Raw genomic sequence first — 22,519 nt, forward strand, 5'->3', positions numbered from 1 at the left:
GAACATCGAACTTGTGCTAGGGAGTGAAGAATAGTAGCCCCGGAAGCTGCCGGAAGTCCGCCTTGACGTAAGTCTTATCATTCATGATGAGACAATGAGGTTTGTCAGCATCTGGGTGTGCATTTTCGGGGCTCGTGACTTTCCCACCGTATTTTTTCGTTCGTCACGATTTGGAGCCTTCTGCGCTTTATACGTATGCAGGGTCTTTAGCTCTCTAAACGAAAGACTTGGACAGATTCAACTTTCTGGCCACATCCCTGACTGAAGAATTGGGATGCCGCGAAAACGTTTTCAAAACTCCCTTGTGATCCTGATCACTAATTGACAGTGGTGGGCACCATTCCGCTAATTCGCTAATTAGCTAATTAGCGACGCTAAATTTCAGTTAGCGATTTAGCGATTTCGCTAATTTTTGAGCTGGTTAGCGAAACTGTTAGCGTCGCTAAAATTTTGGCCTTCGAAACGCTAATCGCTAATTCGCTATATTTTGTAGAAAAGCGACAGTAGAAATATTTCGAAAAACTGTGAATTGCTGATGGCGTACGTAAATTGCTTCGAAAGATGAACATACTTTACTGCGAAAGTTACTTTTGCCAGTTTTTTTTACCCTAGAATGCACAGTGGTCGGAAAAGGCAATTTGACGAACTTAATTTATTTGTGCTTAAACGGTTGATGTTAGCCAAAGACAATGTTCAAAAGAATTGTTCACAAAAATATAACGGAAATGTTGATGAGAAAATTTTTTTATCATGGCCTACTATCATAAAAATCAAAAATCTAACTTTTGATACAGCGAATATACATGAATAGATTCTTTAGCAAAGTTGTAGAACTTTACAAAATATGAAACTTTGCGGAAGATATCAAATTTCTATAACGTCTATTTACTGAAATACAAAGTATTTTCGCTGTCAACCCCCTCAAATTTAGTTTTTCTAGCATAACTTTTTAAATATTGTTTTTTCAAGAACATAATGTTCTAGACAAATATGACCAACATAAAAACACAGGTTTATTTTGAAAACAGCATGTTGCTACAATCGTTTTATACTGAGTTAGAGCGTTTTTTCATTAAATTATTTCCCAGATTTAATGCGTATAGGAGAGAAAGAGGCAAACCGGTGCACATCATCAAATACTCTTTTTAAAGCTTGTACCTTGTACTATAAGCTAGTTAAACTTTGAAACTTGACAATTCATAAATGAATGAGTAGAGTGATGTTTTAGGTATGTATGTTTTTGGGGTTTTCTATACAAAAATGCACTAACTACCTGATTAATGAACGATGATTTGTGAATTTATGAAACAGATAACTCGCAATGCTTTAAAAATCAGTCTTTTAGACTTTTGCGCTTCTTCAGATAATTGGCCTGATGGAATATTGAAATAGTTAATAATGTCCGCACCGTGAAATAATACTTCATGGCAAGTAAAGCCAAGGATATATGGACATCAACAAACGAGCAGTTTCCAACAATAGTGTTTGAATTTTGATTATGCATGCGAATATCAGGACACAAATCGAATGTAAACAAAATGCAACAAATTCTTAGCACAAACACTAATACCAAACGAGAGCTTGATGAGTTGAAGGAAAAGACGGCACTCATCAATCACTGCATACTATACAAACACAACTTCGACTTCAGTGGAACAGTGATAGTAGACCATAGCAACCGTACCCATATACTCCCATTCCTAGAAATGTGCCATATACACAACACACCCAACACAGTCAACAAACGAGTTGATCTCGACGGACTCAACACAGCTTACGCAGCAGTTTTGTCAAGTATCGCACCCAACACAAACACTTCAGCCAATTAGTTCTTTCTCTTTTCTTTCAATCTCCCCACCAACAATATCGATTTCCTACCCCTCTCAAATCCAAACTAGTACCCATCAGTTCCCATCCGCCATCGCAATAGGTCCACAGCAAACAGAGTTGTAAGCTAATTTAAAATATTGGTTTGTCGAAAATAATTTAATATAAAAAACAATTTTGTTACCACCAAAACTATAGCATGTACCCAAAATCGCCCCAATCAGTATTGACGATTAGCTTTAAAAAGCATCTTGACAAGGAACGAACAAATAATATGTAAGTCACAAACACAATAACCACAGACAATCAGCTAGACTATAACTTTTTGTAAAACTATGCTAAAAAGCCTCTAATTTTGTAATAAATCCCCGCAGTTTCCCCTGAAGATGTCACTGACCAGTGACGAAACGTCGGATAGTATAAAATAAGTAGTTCTAAATTTTTGTGACTGCTCAGCCGAACGTATAACATAAGTCCACAACATCCCAACAGTCGAAAACTCATCAAAGTTCATATATCCTTGGTTACTTACCAGCTACAGTCCATATGTTGTAAAACATAACTGGAATGGTCAGTGGATTAAGACTGTATTTTCCTATTGAAATTTGGCTAGTGGGCGCGAGAGCACCATTCCAATCAAAAGGAAGACAGCGGCACTTCGATCCCGCGGATATTGGATGCACCTATCAACAACTAAATAAACCTAAGAAGTGTTCTCACTAATTTTGAAAGTATTGCGAGTTATCTGTTTCATAAATTCACAAATCATCGTTCATTATATAGGGAGTTTATGCATCTTTGTAAAGAAAACCCCAAAAACATACATTCTTAAAACACCCCTCTACTCATTCATTTATGAATTGTTAGGTATCAAAGTTTAACTAGCTTATAGTACAAGGTCTAAGCTCTAAAAAAATATTTGATGATGTGCACCGGTTCGCCTCTTTCTCCCCTATACGCATTTAAATCTGGGCTATAATTTCATGAAAAAACGCTCTAACTCAGTATAGAACGATTGTAGAGAGCGGGGGCCTAGTGTGGTTGGTAACGTCTCCGCCAACCACGCTCGAAGCCTGGGTTCGAATCCCACCGCCGACATAGGTGTCGATGGTTGTGAGGTGGCGTGATCCACTCACAACCAACCAAACTGGTCTAGATTCAATCCTAGCCGACACCGGGAGATTTTCTGAGGCAAAAAATCTCTGGGATCACGCCTTCCATCGCATGAGGAAGTAAAGCCGTTGGCGCCGGTCCGTTAATAAACGGGTCGTGAGTTAGGGTCCTGGGTGTGGAGTCGCCTCCCTGGGCGTCGGTGATTGGCCACAACAGTGGCGGAACAAGACCGACGGAAAATAAGCGAGAATAAAAAAAAAAAATAGAACGATTGTAGCAACATGCTGTTTTCGAAAGAAACCTGTGTTTTTATGTTGGTCATATTTGTCTAGAACATTTTGTTCTTGAAAAAGCAATTTTTAAAAAGTTATGCTAGAAAAACTAAATTTGGGGGGGTTACTAGTGAAAATGCTTTGTATTTCAGTAAATAGACGTTATAGAAATTTGATATCTTCTGCAAAGTTTCAAAATTTGTAAAGTTCTACAACTTTGCTAAAGAAACTATTCATGTATCTTCGCTGTATCAAAAGTTAGATTTTTTATTTTTATGATAGTAGGCCATGATAAAAAAAATCTCATCAAGATTTCCGTTATATTTTTGTGAACAATTCTTTTGAACATTGTCTTTGGCTAACATCAACCGTTTAAGCACAAATGAATTAAGTTCGTCAAATTGCCTTTTCCGACCACTGTGGAATGGAGTTCCGGCTATCGTACAGGCCACAGGAGCATTTTGAAGAACAAGCACAAGGTCTAGATTGAATTTTCGCCACACCAAGAACTTTGATAAATTGCAATGCGCTTGAAATTATGACAACTTTGGTTCTACTTTTTCGATTCAGATAATAATTGAATTTTTATGAAAACATTCCAGGAAGTATCTATTTTCAATGCAAGCTAAATAACTTTTGTTATTCATGTAAGTAATTGTTTTCGTTTGTTTAACCAAAACAGATCAAAGTGGTCCAAATCTTACAAAACACAAGCAATAAATATAGCGATATGACTATTTACAAATTAAAAAGTTAGCGATTAGCGATTAGCGAAAGCTCCGCTAATGTGGGTTTAGCGTTTAGCGTTTAGCGATTATCGAGCTAAATTTTCCGGTTAGCGACTTAGCGATTAGCGTCGCTAAATTTTCGGTTAGCGGTGCCCACCACTGCTAATTGAACATCCATTCTGTTCGTGTTCCTCCTACCAGTCGATGCTCAGAGTTTCGTAGTAACGTTTAATCACACGAATCACCGTTGACTGCAGATTCGTAGTTGTTTTCCGATATCCCGATGAGAGCGTTGACGATTTTCCAGGTGCTTGCGCAAAACTCAATTCGCGACATTGCTTTTCGGCATTTACGGCATTTTTTCCAATTTTCAAAAAACTGACAGCGACAGCAACAATAAACTCCAAACTACTTCTACCCAAATTTTCAAAACAGAAAACCCAATGGATAAATTTGTACAGTGTTTTTCCCGTGATGCAATTTAATGTGGGACACCCTTTAACAGCATCACTATCGTTTGACGATTATCATGTGAAAATGATTTTCACAAACCCTACTTTGTTCACAAAACATTTGTTTTCGATGAATTCTTTTAAAGCTGAAATAATTTTAAACATTTGTTTAAACTCTGATCGTTCTTGTGTCATTCTAATTGCGACTGCCAACCTGTGAATTTCTGTATACGACTACGAAATTTTTGCTGCATTATCCAACCTCTGTAAGGATCGAGCGTGTTTTAAATTGAAAACCAGTTCACAAAATAAAACACAAAAAAAAACCGACAGCAGCAGCAGACAGAATAATATTATTTTGAGCAGTAGTGTTGCCAGATATGTTATTTTTGCATCACAAAAATTAAATTGAAGTTTTCGGAAAATAAGTATGTATTGATTTCAAATTTAATAATTTTATCGTATTCTTGGGAAAATTTTATACGAAATACACTTAGCATTTCCCGAATCTGTATTACAATGGCCTCGAAGAATTTAAAACAATTATTTGTTATTTTGTTTGTCCAGTATCGTAAAATACAAATCTTTTCAAATTTGCTACTACTGATTCTGCTAAATTTAAAAGCAAAATGTCCATACATCTGACATCGAAGCATTGTAATAAATAAAAAAAATGCAAAGACTGAGAGTCTTCTATTGAATGTAAAAATGGACAAAGTTCCAGGAATCTGAAGCCGATATATTTTAAGGAATGCAGCTATTATAGTTAATACAAGTAAAGTAACAATTCAAACCTGCATCATATTTCTTGTTCCTAATTCGGAATTCACAACCCATCGAATTGGAATCAAATTGTCACGCCTACGAAGGAAGACTGTTTCTTTGTCGTGAAACACAGATCAGCGTCAGCATCACCGTGAACCCTCATTAAATATCAATAAATGACACAACGCCGCAACGCAAGATGGAATGCACACTAGGCTTCTATATATATTTCACATCGAATAGTATTCATCTTTCAAATGTTGATACAGTGGCAATATATATTTTCGTGACTTCTTCACACACCCGTTTGAAAACTTGCCAGGTAATTTAGTGACTGTTTCCACTACGAATTTCTTTGTCATCAAACAAATATTTTATCAATGTTGTGATTTTTGCCAAATGAATTAGCATGCCCATAAATTATGACTTTTGAGCACTAATATGGAATTATATCTAAATCTAAAAGTAGTAGGTAAAGGTAGTAGACCAATAAATAAAATAATTTGTAGAAGCTTTTTCTTTTGTCTGAACGTCTATGCAATTATTATAAGACTATGAAGGATGTTTAGCGAACATTTTATAAAGCCCTGTTTCCTTTATATTTTAGTTTATTTCATAATTTTGTCAAATACCAAATCACCAACAACACAACGTTAAATCTTGATCTAAGCATTTGATTAAAGTACAATAAAATCGCATCAATTTACAGAAGCAGCCAATTACCTATACAATATTTGCTGATAGAACAACAAAGCCACTCAAACGTAAACGATTATATCGAAATTTCATTTTACGCTAAATTTATCAAAAATTTATTCTACACATCAAATATGCATTAACAGAATGTTTACTTGTTTGATTACAGCTCGTTTCGGCAAATCCGAACCAACGGAACTGGCGCGGAATTTTGATCGCTCTTCTCGTCATTATCGTGGTGCTGGCACTAATCGTGACGTCTGTGGTAAGTGGAATAAAAATTGATGGAGCAAACATTTTGATTTTATTGGCATTGTGGTGAAACACGAAGTAGCGAAAATATGTTCTGTCGGAAGCATAGCAAAACATAAGTAAATCACGCTTTTAGATGGTTTTCTCTAGCCACGGATGTTGGGCAATCTCCTCGACCGTAGCCCTGGCTTCCACATCCGGCTCGATAAGCCTGTCAATCAGCTCCATCACTGTTAGATTTGGCTTTATACCTGTCGGGTAAAAATAACATTTTCGCTCCTGCCTATCAATCGTTTCTTGTATGTTTCTTTCGTCGAACGGCATTGTTCCTGTTACCATGATGAACAGTACGCAACCCAAGGACCACATGTCATACCGTTTGGGATCATAGTGAATGCCTTTGAGAACCTCAGGGGCCGCATATGCGACTGATCCACAGTATGTGGCACTAAGCTGAGCACTGCCGCCCTCGCAAGAACACTTTTTAGAAAATGTGAAGTCTGACAGTTTCACATGAGTGGCACTAGACAGCAGAACATTTTCGCACTTGATATCCCGATGGCAAAATCCGGCTTGGTGCATATACTGGACAGCAGACACCAACTGACCGAAATAAAGTTGCCCTTTCGACTCGGACAGCTTTCCCTGTTCCTGAATTTTCTGCAGTAAGTCTCCACAGCGACAATAATCCATAAAGATGCAAACGTAAGGGCCGAACTCATAAACCGCATAAACCGACATTATGTTTGGATGCGACAGCGCCAACATAGTTTTGATTTCCCTCGGCAAGAATTGAGCAGATTCGATTGAAGTTCTACGGCGGTTGATGATTTTACAAGCTCTTCGCGCCGGAAACAGTTCACCAGGCTTTCGAAACTCAGCGTAGTACACCTTCGAATACGAACCTTCGCCGATAGTTTGTTTTATGAAATACCCACGGCAAGACAACTGTTGTTTGACCTTGTAAATAATTGCTGCATTCAAAAATGAGAACTTTTTATAACTCATTGAGATAAGCTACCTTCTTGCGAGTCCATCCACCACTGGAAAGCAGAGCCACATCCGACGCTTTTGAGTCTGACTCTTTTTCTGAATTTTCCATTTTTTGAAACTGCTAAATTTTGAATCTTTGACAACTAATTGTTTCTAATAGAACTGCAACCACGTGTATGGGCCTGCTGAGGTTATGTTTTTTAACTAGAATACTTTTCAAAACAGGCACGTGGCTCGTGGTTCAACACAAGTTATTGTTTTGATAACTACTTTTTTCAATATGGCTGATTCTCTTTGTTGATTTGCACTCCCATTCTTCGTCATCTCATACTATACACACCATTTAGACATCAATCTGTTTTCAAATGGGTAGAATGACACAAACAGTACCGTTACGGCTTTGTACCATCGAAATTTATAAAACTATGTGTGTTAACTTTTCAAACGAACTTCAGATGAAGCTGACTAGAAATTTCAAGAAATACACAAATGCGCAAGACGTAAACCATTAGCCTTAACCCTTTATAAGGCAGTGGCAGCTATATTGCCACCAACGAAAATAATTTTTTTTGTTGCACCAAGAATATTGTTTACAAATTTTGCATAACCAAGGATTTCTAGGCCCTAGGATTATCTTGCACACTTCGAGTTTTCTGAAACTGCTAAAAGTGTGCATTGTTAATTTGGGGGTAATTTTTACATTTTATTCACGTTTTACTGAGCATGTATCAGTTACTAGCGCAGTTTCCATGGCCTTATAAAGGGTTTATGAAGCAATAAAGAGCTATTGCACTGACTGAAAGCAATGAACACAATCAGATTCATTTCTAATTCTTCTTTCAACGCGGGATGATATTGAATCATAACTTATGTATAAATTCAAACTGCTCAGGATGCTCTCGGAATACCAGAAATTAAATATCACGGTGAACCTAAATAATTTGGAGACATTTTAGACGAAAGTATTATTCAGATTTTTTGTGATTGTTGTTTGGGAATTGAGGATCATAAATCGGCAAAAAGCCTTCGAGTGTCTGTTTCCATATTTAAAGCGTATCAACACGGTGTTTGATTTCCATGTTGAGAGTGGAGCTTGAAGCAGTACTACAATGAAATAAACATTTTAATACTTGCATAGAAGGGTTAAAAAACGAGGATACAACTCAAAATCGATCGTTTTGAGTACAACTCGATTGAAAATTAGCAGTCAAAATTTCTTTTTTTCAAATCAACGAAAACTAAAATTTAAGACTTTACCATTTTCATTGAACCTCTTTGGTTTTATTCATAATCATGAACAAGTTTCACGTGTGGTACTTATCAACACATTGAGAGGTATTGCAATCGAGTACAATAATATACATGTTTATTTTCATACGTTTTTGTTGTTCTATTGCTAAACAATGAATTAAGAATGATCCAAAATTTCAATATCACAGTGATTATTAACCGGAGGCTCACAAACCTTTTGTGTGGTTAATGATAAATTGTGGTGAACGTGTATGAAATTGAACATACTTCACGGTTCACGGTTTTTGCGATGCACTTTATTATTTCTAAAGACTTTCATCGTCACCACCAATTATACGAGTCGAATGAAAAAGTTGATCAACATTACGCTTTGAGAAGAGATCTAGCACTTCTGCCATGTGAAACCCAGTTGCCAAATTGGTATTTTTTCCATCGCCTATCTCTTTCACTTTCTCTGAGTACCACACGCAAGACTGATAGAAAGCAAAACTAAATGAATTCGAAGCAGCAAATTTTCGGCGATTTCTATTTTAATTTTTATGAATAAATATTCAATTGTGTCCCTGAAAATACAAACCAGCACTGCACAAATGTTTTTTTCATGCAATTAAAACTTTTCAAATGCATGCTTCGTAGCGGAATTAGGCATCAGAAGCTGCATTTATAGGTATTGAGAACGATTGGGCCAAACCCAGGTTGGCAAACGACTGTCATCGAAACAAAAAGAAAATCGCCAGAGAATTTTGTGCGCCGTCATGGAAAATCCGACTGCGACCATGAGATGGATCGAAAGACAACTGGGAATCACCTATAAAACTGTGCCTCGGGTAGTGAAGTCGTTTGAGGACTCCCTGACTGCTCAGCGGGCTGGAAGTAAAAGAAAATCGAAGACGGCTGACCCTGTGAAGGCTCGGAAGGTGTTGAATTATTTCAAACGTAATCCTAACCTTCCGATTCGCGACGTGGTTCAGATGGCAAGTGTTCCGCCTGGTTCGTTCAGCAAACAATGAAACGAGCTGGGCTTCGTGTACCTATTCAAGATCCGGAGGGCACCGAACCGGCGTGATCAACAAAACACGTCGACCAAATCCCGTGCAAGGAAGCTGTATCGAGAACGGTTAACGAAACCGATGTTTCTGGTTACGGATGATGAAACCTGCATCAAAGCAGACGCAAAGCAGATACCGGGGCTGGAATTCTACGTTGCTTAATCACGGTTTGATGTTCCGAAAGATATAAGGAAGAAGAAAGCAGACAAATTTGACAAGAAATACTGGCTCCGGCAGGCCATAAGCCAATGCGGTTAACTGAATAAACCGTACATCTCAACAGGTACCATCAGCGGCGAAAAATACCGCACCGAGTGCGTCCAGAAGCGTCTGTTGTCCTTTTTGCGGTCCCACGGAGGCGAAACATTTTTCTGGCCGAAAATTTTAGGAGCCCCCACAATCGTTCACTTCCAATGACTCACGACACGACAAATTTTGTGACACTTAAAAAAAAGATGAATTTAAGCAAAACTGACACAATCCTTCTATAACATTTTTTTAACATAGATTTGTATGACATATTCCTTTGTTGAAATTTTGACAGCTGAAAAAGGCCCACCATATGTTGCTTGGCCCCCGAGCCCCCACAAGTCTTATTCCGGCCCTGGTCTTAAAGCAAAGTTGCGGGCTTTTAGCGGTGGAAAGGACATTCCATTAATTCATTCCCTGAAAGTTTCCAGAAAATCCGATTTAAAATAAATTTTTGACGAACACTTGAACATTCAGATCGAAAGGGAAGAAATGATCGGCATGCACAGCCTGAACACCGAGACTAACGACAACGGCCAGTGATACATTAAGCTTGCAGCCTCCCGAATACTGGTAGTCCGAAGTACCTTCTTTTCCCGCAAAGACATGCACAAAACCACTTAGATGCCAACTAGCAGCAAACTATATTGACCATGTTTTCATCAACGACCGGTTCTTTTCCGATATTACCAACATACGCATCGATCGCGGTTTAAATATTAACTCAGATCACTATCTAGTTACGGTATGCTTGCGCTTGAAACTGTCGACCGTGTTTCACGAACGACATAGGCATACCACGCGGTTCAACAACTAGCACTAACGGAATCACGGCGGAAGGGCTTGGCGCATTGCCTCCCTAGAATGGCTGGTACATGATTTGTACAGCTATCAGGGAGACCACGATGGCGATATCTCTGTATGCCTGAAGGGCACTGGGTACTAAAATGCCACTGCGACATTCATGCTGATTGTCTTTTGTGGCGGGCCCCGATTGCTGTGCACAGGTTACGGATTTCTCGTACTCATTGATGGAGTAGAACTGTTTTGTTGTAAACCTGTACCCCAATTAGGTACAACATAGTTGATGAAACTAATGACCTGCTTGGGATTGGAGCTCCATACTTGGTATAGAGTTAAAAGGTAACTTCCTAAGAAGTTGTACCTAGAGGAAGCAAGAGCTTCGCAAGAGCAAAGCAAATGCTCTGAACTCTCTGGTTCAGATTTGCAGAATCGGCAGGTGTCGTTCAACACTACGCCGATTTTCTTTAAATGATAAAAAGCGGGACAGTGTCCGGTGAGGAGTCCCGTGATTATCCGTAGGTCACTACGATTTAGACTAAGTAGCTTTCTGGCGGTTCCAGGGTTCGGATAGATAAATTGTTTAGCTTGTCTACAGCCCTGTGCCTGTTGCCATTGGGATACTATTTCTAGCCCTTCCCAAGTTAGTAGTTCGCTTCTGATAGCGGTAATGGACGTACCCAGAAACGGCTCGGGGCCAATAAACCGCTGAGCTGATCCCTGTCTTGCTAGGTAGTAAGCGTGTTCATTACCCTCGACTCCGCAGTGTCCGGGCACCCAAAATAGAAAAACTGAATTCTGTCGGGAAAGTTCCCGTAGAGTTTCAATGCATCCCCAAACAAGTTTGGAAGCGCATTTGACGGACTTGGGTGCTTGTAGTGCTGCTTGACTGTCCGTGAATATACCAATTTTCGCATGTCTGTAGTTGCGTTGCAGACATATTTTTGCGCAGATATATATGGCATATACCTCTGCTTGAAAAACGGTGGGCCATTTTCCCAGGGAAAACGTTTCCCTGATACCGGGTCCGTATATACCAGATCCCGTTAGGGATCCCATTTTCAAGCCGTCCGTATAAAAACTGACGATGCCAGGTGGAAGATTAGGCCCTCCATTGTTCCACATAGAGCGGTTTGTTTCAATCACTCTATATGGAATATCCATGTTGGTCCTAACGTCCATCCAGTCGGAGACTGTGGTTAATAGCGGAGTTAGTTTGAACTCCCTAAGTATGCGAAGGTGGCCGATTTGGTCCCCTTCAAGTATAGTTTTCCTCCTTTGCAACCTTAGAGCGCCAAGCTCTGCTTCCTTTTTCACATGAAGATGTAGAGGTAGTAGGCAAAGCATAGCTTTCATGGCTGCAGTTGGAGTTGTTCGCATAGCGCTGGTAACCGAAAGACATGCAAGTCTTTGAACTTTTTTGAGTTTGGCTTGCGCAGTCACTTCGTTCACCTTAGGCCACCACACTAGGGCAGCATAGGTGATTCTTGGTCGGGCAATGGTCTTGTAAGACCAGAGTGCCAAGTCTGGTTTCAGTCCCCAGGTCTTACCGAACAGAGTTCTGCAGGCTCAGATCGCTGAGATCGCTTTCTTAGCGGCATGATCCAGTTGTGCAGACCAGTTCAGTTTCTTGTCCAGAATAATTCCGAGATATTTGACTTCATTGCTGAAGCCCAGTCTAACTCTATTCAGTATTGGAGGAGTGATGGAGATCGTCCTCCGTCTGCCGAATGGAATTAGGACTGTTTTTAAGGGGTTTATGTTTAGACCCTCCTGTAAACACCATGACATGGTGGTATTCAGAGCCGTTTGCATTCGGCTTGACAGAGTTGCGTCATCTTTACCTCTGACGATGAGGACGATGTCATCGGCGTATCCAATGACCTCTTAACCAAGCTGTGAAAGCTTGTTGAGAAGTGCGTCGACAACTAGTGACCATAACAAGGGCGAGAGAACTCCTCCTAGCGGGCATCCCTTGATCACTGACATTGTTACAGACGAATCTCCCAAGGTTGCTGTGATCACTCTACTAGAGAGCATTGCGTGTATCCAGCTCCTTGAAGTGTGGTCGATTCCCTTATGAGAAAGAGCCGTATCAATTGATGCAAAGGACGTGTTATCGAAGGCCCCTTCAATATCAAGAAAGGCACATAGCGCCGTCTCCTGATAACTCAGGGACTTTTCAATCAACGTCACTAAGCTGTGAAGAGCAGTTTCTGTTGACTTGCCGCATTGATAGGCATGTTGGTTCCTGTTCAGCGGGGAGTCTTTAAGAAACTCATCACGGATATATTTATCCATTATTTTCTCCATCAACTTGAGAAGTGATGAAGTCAGACTTATGGGCCTGAAATTTTTAGGTAGGGTTTTGTCCTTTCTTCCAACTTTGGGGATAAACACTACCTTCAGCCTCAGCCAGTTATCCGGAATATGGCCCAGGATAAACCTGGGTCTGAAGAGGTTGATGAGTTCGGACATGATAACTGCGGCCGATTTTTGTAGAAAGATGGGTAGTATGCCGTCTGGACCTGGAGACTTCATAGGGTCGAATGAGCTTAGAGCCCAGCCTATTGAAGCTTCCGTGAACGACGGGCCAGCAGGATAGACTCCCGAGACGCCATATGTCTCGAATTGTCCTGTCGCGACCCATCACTATTCAGTTCTTCGGTCTCTATTGTTCCAGGAAAGTGGGTGTTCATAAGAACCTCTAGCGTTTCCTTGGTAGTGACAGTGAGGCATCCATCCTCTTTCCTCACTTGTCCTAAACCGTTAGTATGGTCTTTGGACTTCGCCTTTTGGAGCCGCGTAGCTTACGGCAGAGTTTGGATTCTTTCACAGAAACTAACTCTGGATTTCCGTGTAGCCTTGCGTAGCTCGGCGTTGTACTTAGTGAGGGACCCCAAGGGATTCCCAATCTGTATTCTTAGGATTTCTGAACAGCTCTCTTTTCATAGGGTTAGCCTCTATATTAAAAACGATGTGTCTGTGGTCCGACAAACTAGTTTCATCGGAGACATGCCAATTTTTAATGCTTTCAGAAATAGAGGCGCTACACAGAGTGAGATCAAGGACCTCCTGTCTGATGGCGTTGATAAAAGTGGGGTTATTCCCTACATTACATACATTGACATCGTTAGAAGTAAGGTATTCAAGTAGGTACTCACCCCTGGTGTTGGTGTCCACGATGGCGATACTAGGATTTAAGTCACCAATCGGCAGAAACGGCAGAAACGATTGACCGTATGACGGGGAATGCCAGGCAGCGATGAATAAGAAGAACCGGACGTGGGCAACGAAGAAGAACTAGGCTAAGTGAGACAAAGAAAGTTAGCCAATCTCGGGAAGACTTTCCCGAGTAGAGTAAAATAAATATTCAGATAATAATAAATCTTGGCATTTTTGAAATCATTTAGTTTTCTTCTGTTATCTAAATATAGGAAATCGAGGTATTAGATTTAGTTTACTTGATAACTAGGCATCACATTATGTTGTCATTTTGCTGTCCAACTTTATTCGGGTTGTGTTGCAAGCCGACATGTGCAATAGACTGAGACACATCGTGATTGATCAAAGTCACCATGGCGAAAGTGGTCCGAGGATACTCCGAAGCCTCTTTGAATCGCCTCACAGAGGGTGATGGACTCTCCTGTTTACTGTTCAACATCGCCCTTGAGGATGTGATCCGAAGGGCCGGCATCGACACAAGGGGCACGTTTTTTAGCTTCTGAGTTTCGCACGTGACTTTTACATTATAATACAATTTGGCGACTGAAAACCAAAGAAAGCCAGACGATTCGTGGACTACGGATAAATGCATTGGGAATGAAGTACATGCAGGCGAAAGGCTGCAAGGAGAACAACATAAATCTCGTCAACTCTGTAGACAGTGATGAGCTTAAAGTGGTCACCAAGTTAATGTATTTGGGGTCTCTGGTGACCGCAAACACAAACACCAGTAAAGAGACTAAGCGACGCTCCCAAGCTGTAAAGCGTGCCGTTTGCGGTAAAAATGGACCTTTTTCGGATGGTGGTAAAAAAAAACTCTGAGTTTGGTAAATTTCTCATGAAAGATAATTATGTTAGCGTACTTGCAAAAAAAAATTATACGCCCTTGCGAGCGGCAGTTAACCGGAATATTCGCCATGGCCACGAAAACATGCATGTAGGCATGTTTTTGAGATCTTTCTTTGTTTTACTTATTCATTCCTCCTCAGTTTTCGCGACAAAATTGTTGGAGTCGGTACTCACTTCCTACGAAGTGCCCTGCCAGTCATTGCCATCCAGGGTGAGACAGGTCTCGTCGTCCATCACCACCGCCACGTCGCGATTTGCCAGGAGAATCGACTTGACCATCTTATTCAGGCGCTGCTGCTACTTTACTGCCTGCAGTTCCGAGACCAGTGGACAGGAATGCCACTTCCTGACATGTATGTCCATATTTGCCAGGTACTTATTTCAATGTTCGGCCTGTGCACCGACCTCCCGACCAAACCCACGCAGCGATGTAATCACTATTTCCTCGGTCTTCCTCTTCAGCATCCTTTGGAACTTCTTGTCGCTAAGGGTCGTCGGGCCGCCTGAAACCGGGCTTTCTTTCGATGCTCTGATCGTTGTCCAATAGTGCCAAGATAGATGCCGGAACGCTGCATGGGTATTTTCGTCAGAGCATGTGAAGGTAAACCCATGGAAAATCGGCAATTTTTGTCCATTTTTTTGTTGCAAATATTACTTTTCACTTCGGAAGACACTTCAATAGAATAGAGTGCGATGACGCACGAAGTTAACGCTGTATAAAACCCTGATAAACTCGGGAGGACATGTCTCGCGGAGGACATAGATTTTCTTCAAGCTTTCGAACGGAAGGTGCTGCGGACTACCAACGGTGAAATACAGACGGACAAATATAATGACGAAGGCGCATAAACCATGAACTGCACGCGCTGCTTGGAGAGAACACTATTGCGAAAGTCAATAGGCCACGTCGGGAGGATACCACACGACAACCCTGTGAAATCGCTCAACTAACATGATGATAACCTCTTGACACAGCACGAGCAACCACGTCTGAATGGTAGGACAAGGATCATGATATCCAAGCTATTGGATTATGATAGAAATTGAATACCAGCCAAAGCACTGCCAGAAGCCTTCATCTGCGAGAAGTATTTCTAGAGAAACATTTCAAAAGGTCCTGCTTTGATCGATTTTCCGATCGATCACCTTCATTTCATCACCACAACTTATTAAACACCTTTTATGACACGTTATTTGCACCAGTTGATAGCGGAGGGATCACTCTAGCCTTCTGAACGAAAACCACGCTTGTGAGAGTCACTAAAGCTGAACCATTACCAAGATGAAAAGACGCTCCGGAAAAACGATGAAAGCAGATAGGACCTTTTGAAATGTTTGTCTAGCTTTAGATCTTTTCAGTTCAGTAAGCAACCGAATTAGGCACTAAAGCTGAATCAAGTAGCCAAAAGATCTGCTCGGAGGATGTACAATGAAGTTCTACGAATTACGTAGAACGCATCCTCTCGGACGACAAAGCGTGCGGGAAAAAACATTATCACCAGCTATCCGGACAAATGTTCTATTAAACCACTGGTCTACAAGTTCAAATCATCATCCCCATTGCCTGAGAGGATTGGCCATGGTTGTGCTATGCAGTGATACAACTAATCTTGATCGCGTAATATCTTCAGAGATATTTAGGCTTCCAATTCGCTGCTGTCAAGCTGCATCTGAGGGTTCTGGGAACAGAGCACGCCGCTGCTGTACCCAGAATCCCTGATCAAGCCTTTCATCCAGAAAACTAGGACTTTCACAACACAACAATAATAGGAGATTCGAAGACTTTCTCATATTACAAATTAAAACAATATTGATCTGTTTGATAAATTACACAAAAAAGTATTTAGAAAACTGAAGGCCACATTGTGATGTAGTCATTTTAGACAAACCAAAGGTTATTTCGACATACGCGTCAAAGAACATGATTGTGAACTCACGAACGCTTAGAAATTTAAAAAAAAGAAGACCTAACCATTTTCGATCGCAAGCAGCTGACAACATCGATATCATTCAATACTTAACATCTACTTAAGAACTAAATTCATTGGTAAAATAACTACTTCGAATAAAATTATCCCATTCGAAGAAAAGTTATAAATAATTTCTAAGGCGGGTTCAATTGGGTCTCGAGGGCTTTAGTGAGCAATCTGACTAGGACAATGAGCCGGATTGTGCAACCCAGAGTTTGTTCGGGGTGAACAGTAAAATAGATGATATTTTATTATGTACTAAGACGAAGTCGAGTACTAAACGTTATGTACCTACGAAGAATAAAATTCAGTTCTTAGATCAAAATAAAAGTCTTAGAGTCTCGCTAAATTTTCATTTATTTAAAAATCAGCATTAGAACAAACAAATGCTTCCGGAATAATACAGATTATTAGTTATAAGTGCCTGTACCTCACACAGACAACTCCTGCTCAATTCATTTCGTTTCACTGCAACGGTAAATTGAACTAACCCCACTCAAACCCCTGTTCGCTTCTACAACATCGTTCAGCTCGGATCATCAACTCATCGTTCCTCACTGGGAACATCCCTCGGGGCTCACTGATGATAGACGCGAGAAAGAATTACCACCATTCATTCTTGGTAATTCAATTTCACCATTTGTGGGTATCGATACTGATTGAATAGTCGGCTTAGAGGGAGTCACCGTGAGTGCAATTGGTTTTTTATGTTCCACCTGCATCAACTCCGATCCGGGAGCCATTACGGGACACCGAAGCGATAACCGATGAAGCGATTGGAAACCACAATTCGTAATTTGCCAATTCAGATTGGATGAAACTAGATTAAGCTAGGAGCTAGATGTCCGTTAGTTCATAGCAGTAGCTTTCAAGAGCATGGCTTAAATTGCGGCAATTGAATGATAAAAAAAAAATAGTTGCGTATCTATTGAAAAATTTATGCAAGCACAGCATTTGTTCTGAATCTTAGAAAAGAATTTTATATCAGCAAATGATAGTTAATCCCGAAGATAAAGGTTAGCTCTGAACATTCCGAAATGTAAATATTATTTCAACATATTATTATTCACATAAACTCTAATGAGCTCCTTCCACGGAGTGAGTGTTATCAACTACCGCAACTCACAAATAAACATGTCACCATCACCCACAATGCAAATGAAGTACCCGCACCATAATTATTGGATTTAGAAGTAAACAAAACGATAGTTATCACCTCATTTTCCAAGTGCTTTTAACTTTCACCACCTCGCTGTTACTGCACAACTGGGGTGCACCCCCGAAAGTCAGCGGAAAATGTTGGTTAGTGCAGGATGGTAATCCCATAATGTAGACAGAATTCGAACTTTCTCCTCGCAAACTTTTAGCGCTAACTCCCGGTTGCATCATGAGTGTATGAACAATGAGGGTACTCCACAGTGTTCGCTTGATAATTTAATTGAAAGAGAAACCTTGTCAAGCACATACTCACAACTTATATGGTATTTTTCTAAACTGGTTTTTGGAATTCTTAATTTTTGAAAATTGATTTTTCGAAACAGGAGGTAGCGTTTTGGGTAGTGTGATATTCCCTGAACTCCTAGGTACGCACATCTCAAGGTACGAAGCTGGTCTAGCGAAGCTCGGCTCAGGAGAAACACAATAGCTGTGTATAATAATCAGAAGGTCAAGTTTCGACAGCGGAATGTAGCGCCAAGGCTGTGTTTTTTTTTTTTTGTAAATAAGCAATTGATAATTATTGAGAGCAGTGCAGGCTTTTTCACCCATCATAAAAATTGATTTGAACTCCTCCTCATTTTATTGGTTTTGAATTATAGCCAACCGACAAAAGTCTTACCACACAAAGTCATGTGCCTTTTGAAACTAACAAGTACACGGCGAATGTTGGAACATTATTGTGTTCTTAAGTGGCTCATCATCAAGTGCACAGCCCTTGTGTTATGATGCTTCTGTTGGCAGGATCATAAATATGGCGAACGCTGTACGCATCCCTACACCAGCTATTAATTTCATCTTTTGGAGAACTGCGACGTTTGGATACTGCAGCATATACTGTTAGTAGCAGCAACTTACGCCGCTCCTATCAGCGAATAGCAAAGTGGAAGTTAAGACACGATGAAAAGACTACTTATACAAATTGAAGCTCGTTGGAACTAACTTCGACAGTAGAATTTTCGCGCTTCACACTCGAATACATCGCACAGAGAGTGGTGGGCGAACCAATCGTTTCGAAGTGAGTGTTTTTCGTATATTTGTTGAACATACTTCTAAATTTTTAATCATTATTCCAGTCCTCTGAGGTATAAATTTACGTTACGACCGTTGGGTCCTCATTTGTATAGGGCACTTTATCTCCGAGTAATTCATAAATCTTTAACGACTTTCCATTCTTCCTTATACCAATTAAATCCTGTTTAGGAATTTCGGGCTTAGCGATTATAATACGGCAGCGCTTCCGGCATCCACCCATCACAATTAGTCAGTTTACAATATGGTCCTGCATAATAAATTTTTGTTTTCTGTTCTCCACATTCAACAGGTTTTGCTCACCCCACCGGACGAAGGCCCACGTGTGAAAGGACTGCGGATAAAACTACAAGATATTATAGACGGAGAGTACGCCCCAAGAAAGCTCAATGGAAGCTGGATCGGACGTGAGTTTAATTGAAATGAATAATTCATAAGTCGGGGGTATAATACTATAGGCTATAGCAGGTATATACGAAAAACAGACCATTCTTGGGTACGAAATGGGGGTCAGCTGATTGTTTGGCAGCTGTTAAGGTATTTTTCAACAATAAATTTTGTTTTGATTCTAATAGAATATATTTTCAATGTAATTTGTGGTGGTCCCTAAAACGCAGTCAGCAAGTCTTTCGAGGGAATGTTCTACTATATTTCAACCGACCTACGACATTCACGTAGAACTTATAGAGCAAGTTAGTTTACTACCTAGACTCATGAAATTAGCTACAATTCTACTCTAAAATCCTCGAAAGAATCAATGCCACGATCTGACTCTGCTGAGCCGAATTAATTTATTACTGTTCAACCTGAGCTTGAAGGACAAACTTAGGGCATTTCCCACCGGAGCAATTTCAACTTTCTTCCACTAGGATTGCTGCGGACGGTTTTACAGCTTATTTGGAAAATGAGAGGAAACTTTTCCAATGCTAACAGTTTCATTACGAATTTCTCCTGAATAGTTGCTTTCTTCTGAACAAAAAAAAATTGTCTAATTTCGCCTCCTTAATCGAATAAAAACGATAATTTCACTTTAATTAAATGATTCTGCAGTTTAGATCCTACGTGAATAAGAAAAAAACTTTTCAGGTCTGGCCCAGACACCTATATTTATAGAATAGTCAGACTTGTATCCATCATTCCTTCATGAGCTTCGGAGATTGTAACTTACATTGTAACTAATAAATTATTATCATTTTCTTTCGAAAAAATGCAGCGGACGAGTTTCTATACCAAAACCACTGGGGAGAAGTCAGTTTGCTCAACATGAACAATCTCTCGGAGCGAATTCTGATGTCCAATACGACTCTGGTAGGTAACGTAATATCTTAATAGGATATAAAGTTATAAAGTTCCAACAAACTATCGTTAACACCCACAGGAAAATCAATAACTAGCAAAATTCTATAACGCACAAATCGAGAATTCACCTGTCACTAATACTGTAGGTGCTGCCAGCAGCACAGAATGCTAAATTACCTTGTCATCATTATCCCGAAACCGGATAGACGCTTGTTCCCGCCAGGATTTTACTTAACGTTCACATCCACGATGCCTGTTTACCGTCTCGAAGGCGATGACAAAACGTTGATAACGCGGGTGACACTTGCTTGAACATCGAAAACTGCCCCGGGCAACTGTGTACCTTTCGAGATATACGAATCGCCTAGTCGGAGAGTTTCTAAACGATATTAAAATCGTTAGTAGAACGACTTTTTTTTCGTTTTGGCTTACACCCACAGTCCGCCCACGCCCCAGGCGTAACGTATTTGCAAGGTGAAATTGAATACCGCCTAATCGGCTCCGAACGATTCGGGAAAACGGATCGAAACGAGTTGAGATCGGATTAAACTGTTCAGGTAAAATGGGCGCCATCAATTTAACCGAGGAAGTTATATGGCACGCAAATACTTGGGGCTTTTTTCTTGTTTTGTTTTGATTGGTCCACATCGAATAGGCCAACGCAGAAAGAAAGTTTGTTCTAGCTTGTTCACCTCGGGCTTTTCTCGTTATTATAGATGAGGGTCAACCTGATTAAAACTGGTACCTGGAATGACGAAAATGCTATTGACTGTTAAAAATGGTTCACTTTTTCTGGTTTGATCTGGTGGCCGTAAAATTTTAAAAATGAATAAACTAGAGTAGGAATCATAACGAGACACTTTATAGCTTGTTTAGTTTGTTTTCAAATTTTATTAGTTACTCAACTAAAAGCTCTCCGAAGTCCTTTTTTATCATTCAAAAGCATTTTAGCGCCGGAGGTGTCAATAATACGATATCCCTAATTGCTGGCGAATCTTTCCACCACCACAAACCATGCACTCATAATATGTGTATATCTACCGCCATCAATTAAGTAGCACTTACTCGGGGGCATCTGCTTTCTGTGTGGCCGGAGAAAACATCGCATCGATTTATCATCTTACTGTTTAGGTGATAAATGTAACCTAATACGAAAATCACAAATTCTTGATCATTGCTTAACGCGCAAAATGACAGTAAAACTCCTATTGGGCATGACGTTCAGAGAATGTGGCACGGAATGTCGTTACGTTGTATATTTTTGACAAGCATTCCAATGAACGTATGGTTTTTGCTAGAGAACCATGGACAAATTAAGAAAAACGTGTATTTATTTATTTATTTCGTCAAACAAAAGTAGACTACATATGTTTAAAACTAACTTACATGCTATATGCTATTTATACTAGTGGGAGCAAAAAAAAGAGTTTATACATAATTGAATAATAATTTCTTCACTTGACGGATTATTACAATGAATGTTTTCTATCGATTTAAATTGCGCGTTGAGTTGAAATATTGTTTTAATTTAGTTCTCGACATAGAAAAGTCAATTGTTTCACAGTGTTGGTTATACACTAACATCATTTGATTAATTGGCCCGTATTTAGCATAATTGTTTCGTTGATGATTTAAAGAAAACAAAGTCCGAGTTCGTAAATTTCTAGAAGGTACATAAAGATTGAGTTTTGATAATATTTCGGGTGAATCGACACGTTGAGATACGATATCGTTAACAAATGACATCATTGCGAATCACGACGGGCTTTTAATGATTGGATGTCAATAAGTCTGCAGCGTTCGTCATATGATGGTAGGGGAAATGACGTCCATCGTAGATTACGAAGTGCATATAACAGGAATTGTTTTTGCACTGATTCTATTCTGTTTACATGTGTTGCAGAAAACGGAGACCATACAATGCTACAGTATTCTAAAAGTGACCTGACATAGGAATTATAAAGTGTTTTTATTGTGTATGGATCTTGGAAATTATAGCAGAAACGTTTTATAAAACTGAGCATGTTACTAGCCTTATTAATAATTGTATTGTAGTGATCAGTGAATGTTAATTTTGAGTCGAGTATGACTCCTAGGTCCCTAACTCGTTCACTTTTCTCTACTACCTGATCTCCTAAGGAATTCATATTGCTTGGCATGTTTCTTTTTCTGCCAAAAGCCATCGAACTACATTTTTTAACGTTTAGCTGAAGAAGGCTTTTTTTACACCAAATGTAAAAATATTTTATCTCGTTACGAAAAATATTTACATCATCAGCGTTTTCAATTTCAATGAAAAGTTTAATATCGTCGGCATAAATAAAATTTTTACATGTTTTAGAATAAAGGAAATGTCGTTTACAAATAATATAAATAGTAGAGGGCCCAAGTGAGAGCCTTGAGGAACTCCTGAGGTTACCTGAATAGGTTTCGATATTCTACCTTTAAATTTGACTGTTTGTTGACGATCTGTCAAATACG

At 39.8% G+C, this 22,519-nt stretch overlaps 2 protein-coding genes across 8 annotated transcripts in view; one reads left to right on the top strand and one right to left on the bottom strand.

Moving 5' to 3' along the window:
• Nucleotides 1-22,519, top strand: part of LOC129730320 (prolyl endopeptidase FAP) — a 343,985-nt gene that overhangs the window by 218,931 nt on the left and 102,535 nt on the right. For all 7 annotated transcript variants that reach the window (XM_055689577.1, XM_055689578.1, XM_055689579.1 and 4 more), the window contains 3 exons: nucleotides 6,023-6,118; nucleotides 19,032-19,146; nucleotides 19,953-20,047. In XM_055689577.1, the coding sequence (XP_055545552.1) occupies nucleotides 6,023-6,118; nucleotides 19,032-19,146; nucleotides 19,953-20,047 (306 nt within the window). The remainder of the gene's footprint in view (nucleotides 1-6,022; nucleotides 6,119-19,031; nucleotides 19,147-19,952; nucleotides 20,048-22,519) is intronic.
• LOC129730322 (testis-specific serine/threonine-protein kinase 6-like) lies at nucleotides 5,957-7,277 on the bottom strand. The gene is made up of 2 exons (XM_055689583.1): nucleotides 7,127-7,277; nucleotides 5,957-7,065 (listed from the first exon to the last, which is right to left on the bottom strand). The coding sequence occupies exons 1-2, from the start codon at nucleotides 7,205-7,207 to the stop codon at nucleotides 6,238-6,240; spliced, it is 909 nt and encodes a 302-aa protein (XP_055545558.1). The 5' UTR covers nucleotides 7,208-7,277; the 3' UTR covers nucleotides 5,957-6,237.

Source organism: Wyeomyia smithii, chromosome 3, assembly GCF_029784165.1.
Source record: "Wyeomyia smithii strain HCP4-BCI-WySm-NY-G18 chromosome 3, ASM2978416v1, whole genome shotgun sequence".
NCBI lineage: Eukaryota > Metazoa > Arthropoda > Insecta > Diptera > Culicidae > Wyeomyia > Wyeomyia smithii.

Excerpts from the sequence above, each read along its gene's own strand:
- LOC129730322 (XM_055689583.1), bottom strand. The coding sequence starts at position 7,207 with ATGGAAAATTCAGAAAAAGAGTCAGACTCAAAAGCGTCGGATGTGGCT. Across the intron at positions 7,066-7,126 it reads GTGGATGGACTCGCAAGAAG|GTCAAACAACAGTTGTCTTG; the intron begins GTAGCTTATCTC and ends ATTATTTACAAG.